Genomic DNA, 16536 nt, shown 5'->3' with positions numbered 1-16536 from the left:
CATGGTGTCAGAGACATGTTGTGTTTGTCAAACCTAGTCATTGTCTCCATAGTGTGGTATACTGCTTTACCAACTCTCAAACAGAACACCTCTTGCAGGGCGTCTCGGCTCCTGCAGCTTCAACTGGAGGTAGGTCGGAGCCGCCCCTGCGCCTCACTGTGCAGCCAGGTTAACCGCAATGTTGTGGGGGGCTACCTGGTTGATCCTCCTAGTAGTATATGCCTGACTCAAAGATTAGGCCATGCAAGTCTAAGTACACTTGACTAGTACAGTGAAACTGTGAATGGCTCATCAGTTATGGTTCCTTGATCGCTCCAATGTTACTTGAATAACTGGCAATTCTAGAGCTAATACATGTCAATGAGCATTGACCTTTGGGGATGGGTGCATTTATCAAACCCAAAACCCATGTGGGGTACTATCGGGTGTCGCTTTTGGTGAGTCTAGATGACCTTGAGCCATTTGTGCGCCCTTTGTGGCAGTGATGTCTCATTCGAATGTATGCCCTATCAACTTTCGACGGTACTTTCTGTGTCTACCATGGTGACCACGGGTAATAGGGAATCAGGGTTTGATCCTGGAGAGGGAGCCTAAGAATCGGCTACCGTACCCAAGGATTAAGGCAGCAGGCGCGCAAATTACCCACTGCCGACTCTGGGAGGTATACCAAAAATAACAAAACAGGACTCTCTCGAGGCCCTGTAATTGGAATGAGTACACATTAAATTATTTTACAAGGATCCATTGCTAATGTTTAAAAGTTGCGTTTTACAGTGGTCAGAAACCTCTGAAAGTGTAATTCATGTTTTAACCATAACATTTGACTGCCTACGTATTGTCCCAAGGTGTGACATAATGTCCTATGGGGTGATGCTCATAAATGAAAGGAAAAAATGTGTTGTCTTGGACAAAATGTAAAAATAATTGTTAAGCATGAGGCAGGTAACATGATCATAATACACAAGTAAATTAAAAAATTGGTTATCATCAACATACAAGGGAATTATGTGTTTTTCAATTGAAATTACAAATCAAATCAAATTTTATTGGTCACATACACATGGTTAGCAGTGCAGAAATATCTAACAAGTAATCTAACAATTCCACAACTACCTAATACACACAAATCTAAGTAAAGGGATGGAATAAGAATATATACATATAAATATATGGATGAGCAATGACCGAGTGGCATAGGCTAGATGAAATAGATGGTATAAAATTTGGGGTCACTTAGAAATGTCCATTGTTTTTGAAAGAAAAGCAAATGTTTTTGTCCATTACAGACGCCTCACAAGTCCTCAACTGGCAGCTTCATTAAATAGTACCCGCAAAACACCAGTCTCAATGTCAACAGTGAAGAGGCGACTCCGGGATGCTGGCCTTCTAGGCAGAGTTCCTCTGTCCAGTGTCTGTGTTCTTTTGCCCATCTTAATCTTTTCTTTTTATTGGCCAGTCTGAGATATGGCTTTTTCTTTGCAACTCTGCCTAGAAAGCCAGCTTTCCGGAGCCGCCTCTTCGCTGTTGACGTTGAGACTGGTGTTTTCCGGGTACTATTTAATGAAGCTGCCAGTTGAGGACTTGTGAGTGTTTTCTCAAACTAGACACTCTAATGTACTTGTCCTCTTGCTCAGTTGTGCACTGGGGCCTCCCACTCCTCTTTCTATTCTGGTTAGAGCCAGTTTGCGCTGTTTTGTGAAGGGAGCAGTACACAGCGTTGTACGAGATCTTCAGTTTCTTGACAATTTCTCGCATGGAATATCCTTCATTTCTCAGAACAAGAATAGACTGAGCCTGTAATCGAACCCAAAGGCTGATGCTCCAGATACTCAACTAGTCTTAAGAAGGTCAGTTTTATTGCTTATTAAATCAGCACAACAGTTTTCAGCTGTGCTAACATAATTGCAAAATGGTTTTCTAATGACCAATTAGCCTTATAAAATGATAAACTTGGATTAGCTAACACAAAGTGCCATTGGAACACAGGAGTGATGGTTGCTGATAATGGGCCTCTGTACACCTATGTAGATATTCCATAAAAAATCTGCCATTTCCAGCTACAATAGTCATTTACAACATTAACAATGTCGACACTGTATTTCTGATCAATTTGATGTTATTTTAATGGACAATTTTTTTTGATTTTATTTAAAAAACAAGGACATTTCTAAGTGACCCCAAACTTTTGAACGGTAGTGTACCTATGGGATGAGTAATGTAAGATATGTAAACATTATTAAAGTGGCATTATTAGAGTGACTAGTGATTCATTTATTCAAGTGGCCAATGATTTCAAGTCTTTATGTAGGCAGCAGCCTCTCTGTGTTAGTGATGGCTGTAACAGTCTGATGGCCTTGAGATAGAAGTTATTTTTCAGTCTCTCGGTCCCAGCTTTGATGCACCTGTACTGACCTCACCTTCTGAATGGTAGCATGGTGAACAGGCAGTGGCTTGAGTGGTTCTTGTCCTTGGTGATCTTTTAGGCCTTCCTGTGACATTGGGTGCTGTAGGTGTCCAGGAGGGCAGGTGAGACCGATTTTAAATACAGAAGTAACTAATAATGAGTGAAAATATTTTGTATTTTCTATTTGGGAATAATTCAACCTTTATATTAACATTTATAGTGATGCTATAGTCACACCAGAGGACAAATTCAAAGCACCGACATGAAATGGTTTGTTAAATTGTATATACATTTCAAATCCACGGTGGCCACAATATTTTGAGTTGTTAAGACATAATTTATTGCAACTATATGTTTTTTAATTCAATTTTAGAAGTGTATTTATTTATTATAACTTTTGTTTTAGCAATACTGTATATCAACTACCCATTTACAAAACTTCAGTCCATTCCGTAATTTTCGGATACCATAGTTTACATTCAGCCATCGATTTGCGTGTCAGCCTACAGTGCAATCAACCTTGTTTTTTACCATGTATTTATATGTGATTGTCATTGGTAAGCACAGTTATTCGCCTACCCAATCTTTGAAGTGATTGGATCGTTGAGCCTTCAGTAATCTCCTTTCCGCCCATTTGGCCTCCTTTGGTTGGCTGTTGTCCCTTCTCTTTCTCTCTGTCGCGGCGGTGGGTTGGAGCCGCTGTGTCCCCGATCTGGCACGTTCCTGTCCAAATTATTCTCGGTTTAAAATTGGATTCCCTTTTACGAAATCTCTGAAATTCTCAACTCTGCCAAATTTAAAGTCCTCTCCAATTCAATTTTTCCGCACACAGCCTCAACATTAGAACCATCAAGAAGATGGCGATGGGGTCGGCAGTCGCCCGGCTTGAGGGCCGAGAATTCGAATACCTGATGAAGAAGAGGTCGGCGACCATCGGACGGAACTCATCGCAGGGCTCGGTGGACGTTAGCATGGGCCACTCCAGTTTCATCTCTCGCCGGCACCTCGAAATTTTCACTGCTGGTGAAGACGGCACCGGCAGCGGGGAATTCTACCTCCGATGCCTCGGCAAAAACGGGGTGTTTGTAGATGGGGTGTTCCAGAGACGAGGGGCTCCACCTCTGCAACTCCCACGAATGTAAGATGGGTAGTATTTTACATTTTATGTCGAGGTAGAACTGCTAGCTTACATAAATGTGACTATATTCTGACCTCCGCTTTGTTATTGTTTTGTTCCCCCGCCGCGGCACGTGTTGTGTCAAGCAACACAGCGCCTGTACCCACCAAACGTTAGTGAGCCGCTAGCTAATGTTAACTGGAAACGCTTGTTTTCTTTACATAGAATGGTGTCGCGAAACAACCTGAAAATGTTGTAATTGAACATTAATACAATTGCTAAGCGTGCATATCTTTGTGTGAATATCTCTTACTGGGCTGTGCATTACTAGCACAGTGTTTGGGGGAATATGTACAGTGCCTTCAGAACGTATTTGTACCCCTTGATTTATCCTACATTGTTGTTACATCCTGAATTAAATTAACATTTTTTCCGTCACCCATCTAGATACCCGATAATGACAAAGTGAAAATGTTTTCAAATGTATTGAAAGTGAAATATCTCGTGTACATAAGTATTCACACCCCTGAGTCAATTCTTTGTGGAAGCACCTTTGGTGGTGATTACAGCATTGAGTCATCTTGGGTATGTCTATCAGCTTTGCACCTCTGGATTTGGGGATTTTCTCCCATTCTTTTTTGCAGACGTTCTCAAGCTCTGTTAAATTACATGGGGAGTGGTGTTGAACAGCAATCTTCAAGTCTTTCAACATATTTAATGGGATTAAAGTCTGGGCTTTGGCTGGGCCACTCAAGGACTTTCACATTCTTGTTCTGAAGCCATTCCAGCGTTGCTTTGGCTGTATGCTTGGGGTCATTGTCCTGTTGAAACGTAAATCTTCACCCCAGTCAAATGTCATTTGCACTGATGCAGGTTCTCATCAAGGATATGCATTTGTTTGGCTCCATTCATTGTTCCTTCTATCCTTACCAGTCTCCCAGTCCATGCCACTGAAAAGCATCCCCATAGCACGATGCCGCCCCCACCATGCTTCACGGGAGGGATGGTGTTAGATGGGTGATGAGCTGTGCCTGTTTTTTTTCCAGATGTAGAGCTTTGCATTCAGACCAAAGCGTTACATTTGTCTCATTAGACCACAGAATCTTTTGCCTTATGCTCTGAGTTTTTCACGTGCCTTTTTGCAAACCCATCACATGCGGTCATGTGCCTTTTTCTCAGCTCGGGAGTGGCCACTCTCCCGTAAAGCCCAGGTTGGTAAAGTGCTGTAGAGACTGTTGTCCTTCTGGCAGGTTCTCCCATTTCAGCCAAGGAACTCTGTAGTAATGTCAGAGGGATCATTGAGTTCTTGGTCACCTCCCTGACCAAGGTCCTTCTTGCCTGGTTACTCAGTTTGGTCGGTCAGACAGCCAGCTCTAGGCAGAGTCTGAGTAGTAACATATTTTTCCCAATGATGGAGACCACTGTGCTCTTGGAAACTTTCAACACTCAATAAATAGTTTTATACCCTTCCCCAAAAATATGCCACATCACAAATCTTTCTACGGCCAGTTCCTTGGACTTAATGGTATATTTTCTGCTCTGACATGCACTATCAACTGTGGGACCTTACATTGGCAGGTGTGTTGTTTTCTAAATCGTGTCCAAACAATTGAATTGGCCACAGGTGAACTTGAACCTGAGCTCAAGTTAGTGTCATAGCAAAGGGGTGTGAATACTTATGTAAATTTGATATCTGTGTTTAATTTTCAAAAATGTCTAAAAACATGTTTTCACTTTGCCATTATGGGGTATTGTGTGTGGATATATTATTATCCATCTTGAATTCAAGCTGTAACACAACAACATGTGGAATAAGTCAAGGGGTTTGAATACTTTCTGAAGGCACTCCAGCTAGTTATCTGTACTTTTGCGATGGGCCGTGCTTTGACTCAATCTCAGCATTATTTAAAGTCGGATGTGTTGCGATGTTTGCGCAGCATCGTGTAGAAACAAACTATGCCTACCCCATGCTTTTATCGTCAGTACGGTTTGTAGATCAAGCTGGATTGCTAACTTTTCCAAATGTTACCTGTAGGAAATGGCCAATAGAAGTAGGGGGTTGGAAATAATAGTCTTGATTAGTAGACCTGTTTACAACTCTGATTCTATGAGGTCTGAAATATCAAATAGGCCTATGTCACAGCAGGCCAGTCAGCTGGTCCCAGAGCAGATGATATGGTCCAAATATACCCCCATGTAATAATAAGACCTGTTATGTAAGTGTCATGATGGCCATCCATTTATAAACCCAGTTTAATGGCTAACTCTTCTGGCCCGTACTGGTTTATTAGAGCTGCTCTGCTTGTTTTGAATATGTGCAAAGATGCCCATAGCAACACTGCTGGTGTGTAGCAGTCAATATGCATAATGAAAGAGACATTCTCACAATTGAGTGAGTCTGGATGGCCTGCACTTGTCATGTCCTAATATTATCGGACTCTCCTCCCTCTCTTTGTTCTCTAGGTGCTGTTTCCGGTTCCCCAGCACCAACATCAAGATCACGTTCACAGCCCTGTCCAGCGATAAGAAGGAGCGTAGGAACGTGTCGGAGTCACCGGTCAAGCCCGTCCAGCACCAGATGGCGCCGCTGACCATCAACATTCCAGACAACATCGCCCACCTCATAAGCCCGCTGCCCTCACCCACTGGCACCATCAGGTGAGACTGGAGTGAAGTTGGAGCCATGAAACGGTCAGAGCAGATAGCATGGTGCAGATAGCATGGTGCAGATAGCATGGTTATTCAAATCTGGACCTCGAAGCGAGTTCCAATGCTGATTTTTATTCTTCCCCTCTAATCAGGGATGGATTTAGACCTTTCTCACTTGGTGGGTGGAATTAATTATCCGGTAGAACAGAACCAGCACTACCGGACCCCCAGGCTTAGATTTGAATACTCCTGGTGTGTATGTATGTATTAGAGGTCGACCGATTTAATCGTAATGAACAATTAATTAGGGCCGATTTCAAGTTTTCATAACAATCGGTAATCAGCATTTTTGGACACCGATCATGGCCGATTACATTGCACTCCACGAGGAGACTGCGTGGCAGGCTGACTCCCTGTTATGCGAGTGCAGCAAGGAGCCAAGGTAAGGTGCTAGCTAGCATTAATCGTATCTTATAAAAAACAATCAATCTTAACATAATCACTAGTTAACTACACATGGTTGATGATATTACTAGTTTATCTAGCTTGTCCTGCGTTGCATATAATCGATGCGGTGCCTGTTAATTTATCATTGAATCACAGCCTACTTCGCCAAACGGGTGATTTAACGAGCGCATTCGCGAAAAAAGCACTGTCGTTGCACCAATGTGTACCTAACCATAAACATCAACACCTTTCTTAAAATCAATACATAAGTATATATTTTTAAACCTGCATATTTAGTTAATATTGCCTGCTAACATGAATTTCTTTTAACTAGGGAAATTGTGTCACTTCTCTTGCGTTCTGTGCAACAGAGTCAGGGTATATGCAGCAGTTTGGGCCGCCTGGCTCGTTGCGAACTGTGTGAAGACRATTTCTTCCTAACAAAGACAGCCAACTTCGCCAAACGGGGGATGATTTAACAAAAGCGCATTTGCGAAAAAAGCACAATCGTTGCACGAATGTACCTAACCATAAACATCAATGCCTTTCTTAAAATCAATACACAGAAGTATATATTTTTTTAAACCTGCATATTTAGTTAAAAGAAATCCAGGTTAGCAGACAATATTAAACTAGGGAAATTGTGTCACTTCTCTTGCATTCATTGCACGCAGAGTCAGGTTATATGCAATAGTTTGGGACGCCTGGCTCGTTGCGAACTAATTTGCCAGAATTTTACGTAATTATGACATAACATTGAAGGTTGTGCAATGTAACAGCAATATTTACACTTATGGATGCCACCCGTTAGATAAAATACGGAACGGTTCCGTATTTCACTGAAAGAATAAACGTTTTGTTTTCAAAATTATAGTTTCTGGATTTGACCATATTAATGACCTAAGGCTCGTATTTCTGTGTGTTATAATTAAGTCTATGATTTGATAGAGCAGTCTGACTGAGCGGTGGTAGGCAGCAGCAGGCTCGTACGCATTCATTCAAACAGCACTTTCATGCYTTTGCCAGCAGCTCTTCGCTGTGCTTCAAGCATTGAGCTGTTTATGACTTCAAGCCTATCAACTCCCGAGATTAGGCTGGTGTAACCGATGTGAAATGGCTAGCTAGTTAGCGGGGTGCGCTCTAATTGCGTTTCAATTGGTGACGTCACTCGCTCTGAGACCTTGAAGTAGTTGTTCCCTTTGCTCTGCAAGGGCCACGGCTTTTGTGGAGCGATGGGTAATGATGCTTCGAGGGTGGCTGTTGTCTATGTGTTCCTGGTTCGAGCCTAGGTAGGGGCAAGGAGAGAGGCGGAAGCTATACTGTTACACTGGCAATACTAAAGTGCCTATAAGAACATCCAATAGTCGAAGGTATATGAAATACAAATGGTATAGAGAGAAATAGTCCTATAATAACTACAACCTAAAACTTCTTACCTGGGAATATTGAAGAGTCATGTTAAAAGGAACCACCAGCTTTCATATGTTTTCATGTTCTGAGCAAGGAACTTAAACGTTAGCTTTTTTACATGGCACATATTGCACTTTTACTTTCTTCTCCAACACTTTGTTTTTGCATTATTTAAACATGTTTCATTATTTATTAGATATATATWTTTTTTTTGCCATCACAGGATTACCATGCTCTCTCCCACTGTCTCACTGTTAAATTGTTTCTCGTCCCCCACAGTGCCGCTAACTCCTGTCCAAACTCCTGTCCGTCAAGTCCCCGAGGGGCGGGGCTGTCTGGCTATAGGATGGGCCGCGTGCTGACCGCTGACCTCATCAACGAGAACTCCCAAACAGACGACAAGGACGGCTCGGGAGGAGACAGCCCCAAGGTGAGACACCAGCAACCCAGGGATGCATCTGAAGTTGCTTCCTCTCCTTGTCTCCTTTCCTTTACACTGTTATGAAAAAGAGAAGATCAGTCAAGGCAGTATAATGGAAGCTAAATGAGAAACCAGGCCACGTCTGACAGACCAGTACTGATGAAGGAAAGTATATGAGAAGAGGATTCCTCAGTAGACTGTTGAAATGCACTCCTAGTCCTGGGGTGAGTCGGCAAAGTYAAGCGTTCAGAACGGTGCAAATAGTTCTACCTGACAGACAGTGGTATCTGTTCTACACAATACATTTCTGTCTCAACGTTCTGTTGCGCCCTCTTGAATACATCCCTGAGCCCAGGGTGACGGAACACATTGGATTTGTTTTGGTTCTCTGGGGTGTGTTACTCATTGAAATCCGTTGAAACGTTCGGGAAAATATAAACTTGAGTGAGGAACCCTGGTGAACGCTAGTAAAATAGGGGGAGGGTGGGGCTCTACTTGTTTTCCAACATGCTTTCAGTTTCATGTTCCTCGCACAAGTTCCCACAAAACCAAACCCTTTTCTTTCTTATTTTTTTAACCCAGATAAGCACATGCAATTATAGTAAAAGTCTAAATGCTGCCATATCTGTAGCATGAAATAAAGCCCATTTCTCCATTTGTTCTGTCCTCAGGATGACTCCAAGCCCCCGTATTCCTATGCCCAACTAATAGTCCAGGCCATCACCATGGCCCCCGACAAGCAGCTGACTCTGAATGGGATTTACACACACATCACCAAGAACTACCCCTACTACAGGACCGCAGACAAAGGCTGGCAGGTTGGTGAATCCACCCTGTATTTCATGCTGCTGTGGTATTTCTCTTAGAATGAGAGACAAATTGACATCTAAGTATACAGCTTCTTTTTAAGTTATCCTGTCTCACTTTATCCATCGCAATCTTTCGTTCATGTGTTTTTGAACTGAACTCTATTGCTTACATCTTCCTCCCTTGTGTTCTAGAAACGGATCCATTGTTTCTCCCGCTCCCCCTCCCTTCTGTCTCTCTCCCTGGTGTTCTACAATTCCATCATTCTCACTTCTCTTGTTCCAGAATCTCAATCCGCCATAACCTTTCCATAGTAATGAATACTGTCTCTCTTTTGTGTTCTAGAACTCGATCCGTCACAACTTGTCTCTGAACCGCTACTTCATCAAAGTGGCTCGGTCTCAGGAGGAACCGGGTAAGGGATCGTTCTGGAGGATCGACCCCTCATCAGAGGGCAAGTTGTGTGAACAGGCGTTCAGGAAACGCAGGGCCAGGGGGGTACCCTGCTTCAGGACCCCGCTAGGGCCCCTCTCATCTAGGTAATACTCACTATAACTCAGATACTCCTATATTTCCATGTACACTGAGTGTTCAAAACATTAGGAACCCCTGCTCTTTCCATGACATAGCCTTCACCTGGTCAGTCTATGACCCCTTGTTGATTGTCACCTGTTAAATCCACTTCAGGCAGTGTAGATGAAGGGAAGGAGACAAGTTAACCTGTCTGACTCTGGTGTTCCGCTAGCGGAACTCCTCCCACATTCCACTGAAAAGCCAGAGCGCGAAATTCAAAAAATATTTTTTAGAAATATTTAACTTTCACACATTAACAAGTCCAATYCAGKKAATGAAAGATACACATCTTGTGAATCCAGCCAACATGTCCGATTTTTAAAATGTTTTACAGCGAAAACACCACGTATATTTATGTTAGCTCACCACCAAATACAAAAAAGGACAGACATTTTTCACAGCACAGGTAGCATGCACAAAGCCAACCTAACTAACCTAGAACCAACCAAACTAACCAAGAAACAACTTCATCAGATGACAGTCCTATAACATGTTACACAATAAATCTATGTTTTGTTTGAAAAATGTGCATTTGAGGTATAAATCAGTTTTACAATGCAGCTAACATCACAGCTACCGTCAAAAATAGCACCGAAGCAGCCAGAGTAATTATAGAGACCAATGTGAAATACCTATATACTCATCATAAAACATTTCTGAAAAATCGATGGTGTACAGCAAATTAAAGACAAACATCTTGTGAATCCAGCCAATATTTCTGATTTTTTTAAGTGTTTTACAGCGAAAACACAATATAGCGTTATATTAGCTTACTACAATAGCCTACCACACTACCGCATTCATTCATCAAGGCACATTAGCGATAGCAATAGGCACGTTAGCGTTAGCGAATAAACCAGCAAAAGATATTAAATTTCACTAACCTTCATAAACCTTCCTCAGATGACAGTCCTATAACATCAGGTTATACATACACTTATGTTTTGTTCGAAAATGTGCATATTTAGAGCTGAAATCAGTGGTTACACAATATGCTAACGTAGCATCTTTTTCCCAGAATGTGCAGATATTTCTATTAGACTCTCACCTATTCTGACCAAATAGCTATTCATAAACATTACAAAAAAATACATGTTGTATAGGAAACGATAGATTCATTAGTTCTTAATGCAATCGCAGTGTTAGAATTCTAAAAATATCTTCATTACGACATAAGGCTTAGTTATGGTAAGTGAAAGCCCAAAACCTGAACGCAAAAATAATAGTACACAGTTCGACAGATATATGAAATTGCATCCCAAAATGGGTTCTACCTTTGGTGATTTTCCATCAGAATGTTGTACAAGGGGTCCTTTGTCCAGAACCGTCTTTGTTTGGATTCAGAACGTTCTTTTTCCCTCTTGAATTAGCAAGCACACTGGCCAAGTGGCGCGAAGCTATCCTTCCTGAACATATGCAGACAAAGCAACACGCCTAACGTCCCGAAAAAAAATTCAAATATCTAATAAAACTATATTGAAAAAACATACTTTACGATGATATTGTGACATGTATCAAATAAAATCAACGCAGGAGATAGTATTCGCCCATAACGACAGCTTTTCAGAAGGCAATAACAGGTCCCTGCGCGCGCCTTGCAGAAAACAGAAAATGGGGGACACGTTGTTCCAAGAGGGCTTATTCAACGTCAGACAGAGATAATCAACTCATTTTTCCTCTCACTTCCTCTTGACACCTAGGGGAAGGTGTATGARGTGCACGTATAGTCATACGTATCATGCCCATTTATAGGCAGGTCCTTGAACAGAACATAGATTTCAGACTTTCCACTTCCTGGTCACAAAGTGTGCTGCCAAATGAGTTCTGTTTTACCCACAGACAAAATTAAAACGGTTTTAGAAACTAGAGTGTTTTCTATCCAATAGTAATAATAATATGCATATTGTACGAGCAAGAATTGAGTACGAGGCCGTTTCAATTGGGCACGATTTTCCCCCAAAGTGAAAACAGCACCCCCTGTCCTCATCAGGTTAAAGAATAATTTTTAAGCCTTGAGACATGGATAGTGCATATGTGCCATTCAGAGGGTGAATGGGCAAGACAAAATATTTAAGTGCCTTTGAATGGGGTATGGTAGTAGGTGCCAGGCCTACCATTTTGAGTGTGAAGAACTGCAACGCATTTGGGTTTTTCACGCTCAACAGTTTCCCATGTGTATCAAGAATGGCCCACCACCCAAAGGACATCCAGCCAACTGGACACAGCTGTGGAAAGCATTGGAGTCAACATGGGCCAGCATCCCTGTGGAATGCTTTCAACACCTTGTAGAGTCCATGCCCTGACAAATTGAGGCTGTTCTGAGGGCAAAAGGGGGTGCAACTCAATATTAGGGAGGTTTTCCTAATGTTTTATACACTCAGTGTATATTTCCCTCATATAAGCGCCGCCTCTGGATGAGTGTTTTCCTGTTTGCTTATTGAGTGCGGTTTTAATTCCAGCATCGGTCTGTGGTGGTATGTAGACAGCTACGAAAAATACAGATAAACTCTCTAGGTAGATAGTGTGGTCTACAGTTTATCATGAGATACTGTACCTCAGGCGAGCAAAACCTCGAGACTTCCTTAGATATCGTGCACAAGCTGTGGTTTACAAATATACATAGGCCCCCGCCCCGTTTCTTACCAGAGGCTGCTGTTCTGTCCTGCCGATGGAGTGTATAACCCTCCAGCTGTATGTTCTCAATGTCGTCGTTCAGCAACGACTCTGTGAAACATACGATTTACAGTTGATGTCCCGTTGGTAGGATATACGTGCTTTCAGTTCGTCCCATTTATTTTCCAGCGATTGAATGTTAGCTGACAGTACGGATGGCAAAGGCAGGTTAGCCACTCATCGCCTGATCCTCACAAGGTACCCCGATCTCTTTCCGCAAAATCTGTTTTCTCCAGCGAATGACGGGGAAGAGGGCCTGTTCGGGTGTTTGGAGTATATCCTTCCCGTCCGACTCATTAAAGAATTGTGTGTAGATTGAGGGAGGGAAAACTATTTAATCCATTTTAGAATAAGGCTGTAACGTACCAAAATGTGGAAAAAGTCAAGGGGTCTGAATACTTTACAAATGCACTGTGTATATATACTGTAGTTTGAAATGGCATGCCCCCTGTGGGCTCAGTTAGGCACTGCAGGTAGATTTGTCTGTCTGGGACACTGAGCTCTTAACCTAACATACCAGGTGTAAAATAAACATTTGAAACCAGATCCCCTAGATGCTTGTCTTGAGAAAAACTGAAAAAAAGATGTAGTGTCGCCTTGTTAACTCTAAAAGCGGAATGCTCTTTCCATTTCCTCTGAAAACCGGAACATCAGGTTTTTGGGGAATCTGCAAAGGCTACTGAGCTCTAAATGAGTCAATGGGCTCTGGGGAGGATGTTTCTTATTGGTATGCGCACACAGATGACAGCACACACTTTCACGTTTGCATCATTCTAATAGTCTTCCTGCTGTCTTCCCTTCAGGAGTGCCCCGGCCTCTCCTAGCCACACAGGGGGGCTGTCGGCCCACTCCAGTGGTGTGCAGACCCCAGAAAGCCTATCCAGGGAGGGCTCCCCTGTCCCCATGGACCCAGAGCCAGCTCGGGCCACAGCTCCCACCACGGCCACTGCCCTACAGCCCAAACTAGCTGTCATCCAGGAGGCCCAATTCGCTAAGAGTGCTACTGGTGAGTTTGTTGGAAGTTGTTTTTTCAACTCTGGTGGTGGGTGGTAAACCACTCCATTTCCTGTCTGACCTCTGACACTTGTTTCTGACAGGCTCCCCTCTGAACAGCCAGCCGGTGCTGATCGCCATGCAGCGACAGTTGCCTCAGACGACAATGAAGCCTGTTACCTACACCATGGCAACGCCTGTCATGACAACAGCTGTAAGCTCTGCCCCCATCATGCAGACGGTGCACGTACTTCAACAGATTCCGATGGTCACCATGGCTACCGTCGCTGCCACACAGAATTCAGTTGTTACGCTGAAAACAGAACCGCAGGAGAACGGAGGGGGAGACCGCAATGGGGTCAAAGGTGGGGAGACTGAGTTTGGCGTATAGATTTACAGTACATTTTTCCATTCTTTGCTGTAACAGTCCCTTTTATAAATGAAGAATTGTAGTCTTATATTGCAAAGTGTTTGTCGCTCTTTCTCAGTCAAAGTGGAGTCGGTCCCAGCCATCACTACTTCCTCTATAGGCGGGGCCAATCGCATAATCCAGACCACCCAGGCCACACCCCTAACAACAGTTACCATCGTGCAACAACCTCCCCTGGGTCAGCATCGGCTTCCTATCAAGACCATCACACAGAACGGGACTCACCTGGTCCCCATCACTACTGCTGCTAACACAGGTGAGACATTTTCAAAATGGCACCCAACACTCATGAAGCTTTAAAAATGGCAGATGATTAAAATTACTTTACCAGCCTTTTCACTCCGTAGTGCTTGTTTATGTCAGGCCTGCCAGGAATCCAGTAGTGAAAATCCCTCTATCCCCTCTCTCAGCAGTGGTGAACCCCCTCCACCTGTTGGCAGCCCATGCCTCAGCCTCTGCATCGCTGCCCACCAAGAGGCAAAACGGGGAGCTGGCCGACCACCCCGAACCCAAGAGGGTCAAAACTGAGGAGGGGGGCAAGAGCATAGCCACCGCTGTAACCAACTCGTGCACAAGCGGAGACGGGGACAATGGGGTTAGTGAAAAGGCCGGCGATAAGTAGAGGTCCTGACCCCTCTCCTCAATGAGCTCTACTATTCTACTATCCCGCCCCCTCTGTTCTCACCCCCACGACCTGACTCCCACTCGAAACCACATTTATCCTCTACTCCAAGGTGCCAAAAGAAAACGAGGTATGGATCCACCTCCGGACTACAGTATGTATGAGCAGTAGACAGACCACCACCCACCCATTGGTATAAAAAGCAGAAAATAATACGATCCAAAAACTAAAAGACCAAAACAAGGACAAGCAACAACAAAAAAAGGAAAATTAGAAGTTGTTAGAGGTGACCCTGTTTTGGAGATACAAACGACAACTAAACCTTAAGTGAAGCACAGTAAGTCTTGATAAAGTTAAAATGTAAATGAGATCAAAACAGACCTCTGGACTTTGACCACCAGAATCACCAAGCCTTCCACTGCTGATTGGAAAGTTCCTCTTTTTTTTTTTCTTTTTCTTTTTTTTTTACACAGGACACAACCCCAAGAGAGGGAAGTAGCCAATGGCAGCATTATAGGCAAGCACTTAATTTTTGGGAAGAAATTACTTAAGACAGTTAACAGTAGTGTATTCTGTAAAGGAAACTGTGTGGGGAACCATTCCCTATATTTCTGGCAGCTAGCCTTCATGTCAACCTATCTAATGCAGTCGTGAGTAGATGTACACGTGAATCCTAGGATCTTCTTTGAGTGTACCACCCGTTTCCCAAGGCACACACACTTATTTAGTAATAACCATTCTATAAACTAGAAGTGGGGTCAAAAACATCTTACGTCACCTGATATTGTGGAATCCTGTATTTTTTTGGGGGGGGGTGCGTGGACTCTTTGTTCAGTGAAATGAATGTAGTCCCCTTTTCCTTCAAGAAAACACTATGGAGTGAATTGTTTTTCTGTTGTCAAACTCTTAAGTTTCTTTATCGCTGTACATCTAGATTTTTCATATTTTAACAAAATATCCTATAAGATAAAAGTATATTTCCATGCGTGTTTGACTGTATGCTTCATCAATGCTTGCATGTTACCGAATTTAGAGAATGTACATGAGCAGATAACTGAAGAAAATAAGCCTGACTCAATGCTATACTGTATGATTCTGAACAGTGCTGCACTTACCCTCTTCATTTGAGTTATTTCTTTCCCTCCTTTCTTCTGTTTTCCTTGTCATCAATGGCTGTTTCTGTTCTGTTCAGATGGTATTCTATGTTTCCATGAGGAAAAACAAGTGATAGATGTTTGTTTTGGCTTCAGTAAAATGCTTCTTTTTTTCTTTTTTATATATATATAAATTAATTTAAACCTTCGTCCTGTGTCGTACCGCTTCTGTCTGTGTATTTTCGGCTCTGCTAGACTGGTAAAGGCTCATTCCCAGAGACGGATACGGAATGTTTGTTGCCTTGTCAAGCAGTCAAAGAACATTGTTTTCAACCTGAGATGCCTTGAAGAGGGGGCGATGTTAGTTTCAGCAGCCAGCCACAGTGAGATCAACCATCCTTTTGCAAGGCATCTCTGGGTGACAATGCTGGAAACATCACCATGTAACAGTGGTGAATCTTATTTCCTCAACTCCTAATGCAGTGGTCCTTTAGGGGCCCACGGTATGTTCTGTAACACTGGAGAGAAACAGCTGCTAAGCAGATAGTTGACATCTCTGCCTGGTGTTGAGATTAGGGAATACTAATCTCGTTCTAGGGAAGTAGGGAGGACAGTGCTGTTGATTGAGTCACCATGACACTGCAAGCTGCATTCCTGGGAGTTTAGTGTTCCAGGAAGTTACTACGGGCCAGATGTGTGGGAAACGGGGAGAACACTTTCTCTATGAAACAAGGCTGCATCTGAAAGGGCACCCTATTCATTATATAGTGCACTACTTTTGACCAGAGTCTATGGCCTTGGTTTAGAGTAGTGCACCGTATAGGGAGCCATTTGGATCTGGCAACAACCTTCCCCCACATGGAGCTCTCATGTAATGGATAACAGAACCAACTGGA

General features: G+C 43.0%; 1 protein-coding gene across 2 annotated transcripts; it reads left to right on the top strand.

The window, feature by feature from the left end:
- The first annotated feature begins 3051 nt into the window (after positions 1-3051).
- On the top strand, positions 3052-15848 carry foxk2a (forkhead box K2a). Of its 2 annotated transcripts, none has more exons than XM_023993270.2 (9): positions 3052-3542; positions 5985-6179; positions 8307-8457; positions 9120-9266; positions 9601-9794; positions 13305-13507; positions 13599-13859; positions 13983-14180; positions 14338-15848. In XM_023993270.2, the coding sequence occupies exons 1-9, from the start codon at positions 3262-3264 to the stop codon at positions 14544-14546; spliced, it is 1839 nt and encodes a 612-aa protein (XP_023849038.1). In that variant the 5' UTR covers positions 3052-3261; the 3' UTR covers positions 14547-15848. The 2 variants fall into 2 exon arrangements, with proteins under 2 accessions (XP_023849038.1, XP_023849037.1); XM_023993269.2 differs by having other exon boundaries at positions 3055-3542; positions 14335-15848.
- The last annotated feature ends 688 nt before the right edge of the window (positions 15849-16536 follow it).

The sequence above is a fragment of the Salvelinus sp. IW2-2015 genome, linkage group LG8 (genome assembly GCF_002910315.2).
Source record: "Salvelinus sp. IW2-2015 linkage group LG8, ASM291031v2, whole genome shotgun sequence".
Lineage (NCBI taxonomy): Eukaryota > Metazoa > Chordata > Actinopteri > Salmoniformes > Salmonidae > Salvelinus > Salvelinus sp. IW2-2015.
The sequence above is the reverse complement of the archived record's forward strand: the minus strand, read 5'-3'. Positions and strand labels throughout refer to the sequence as shown.

Excerpts from the sequence above, each read along its gene's own strand:
- foxk2a (XM_023993269.2), top strand. The coding sequence starts at position 3,262 with ATGGCGATGGGGTCGGCAGTCGCCCGGCTTGAGGGCCGAGAATTCGAA. Across the intron at positions 3,543-5,984 it reads CCTCTGCAACTCCCACGAAT|GTGCTGTTTCCGGTTCCCCA; the intron begins GTAAGATGGGTA and ends TTTGTTCTCTAG. Across the intron at positions 14,181-14,334 it reads CACTACTGCTGCTAACACAG|CAGTGGTGAACCCCCTCCAC; the intron begins GTGAGACATTTT and ends CCCCTCTCTCAG.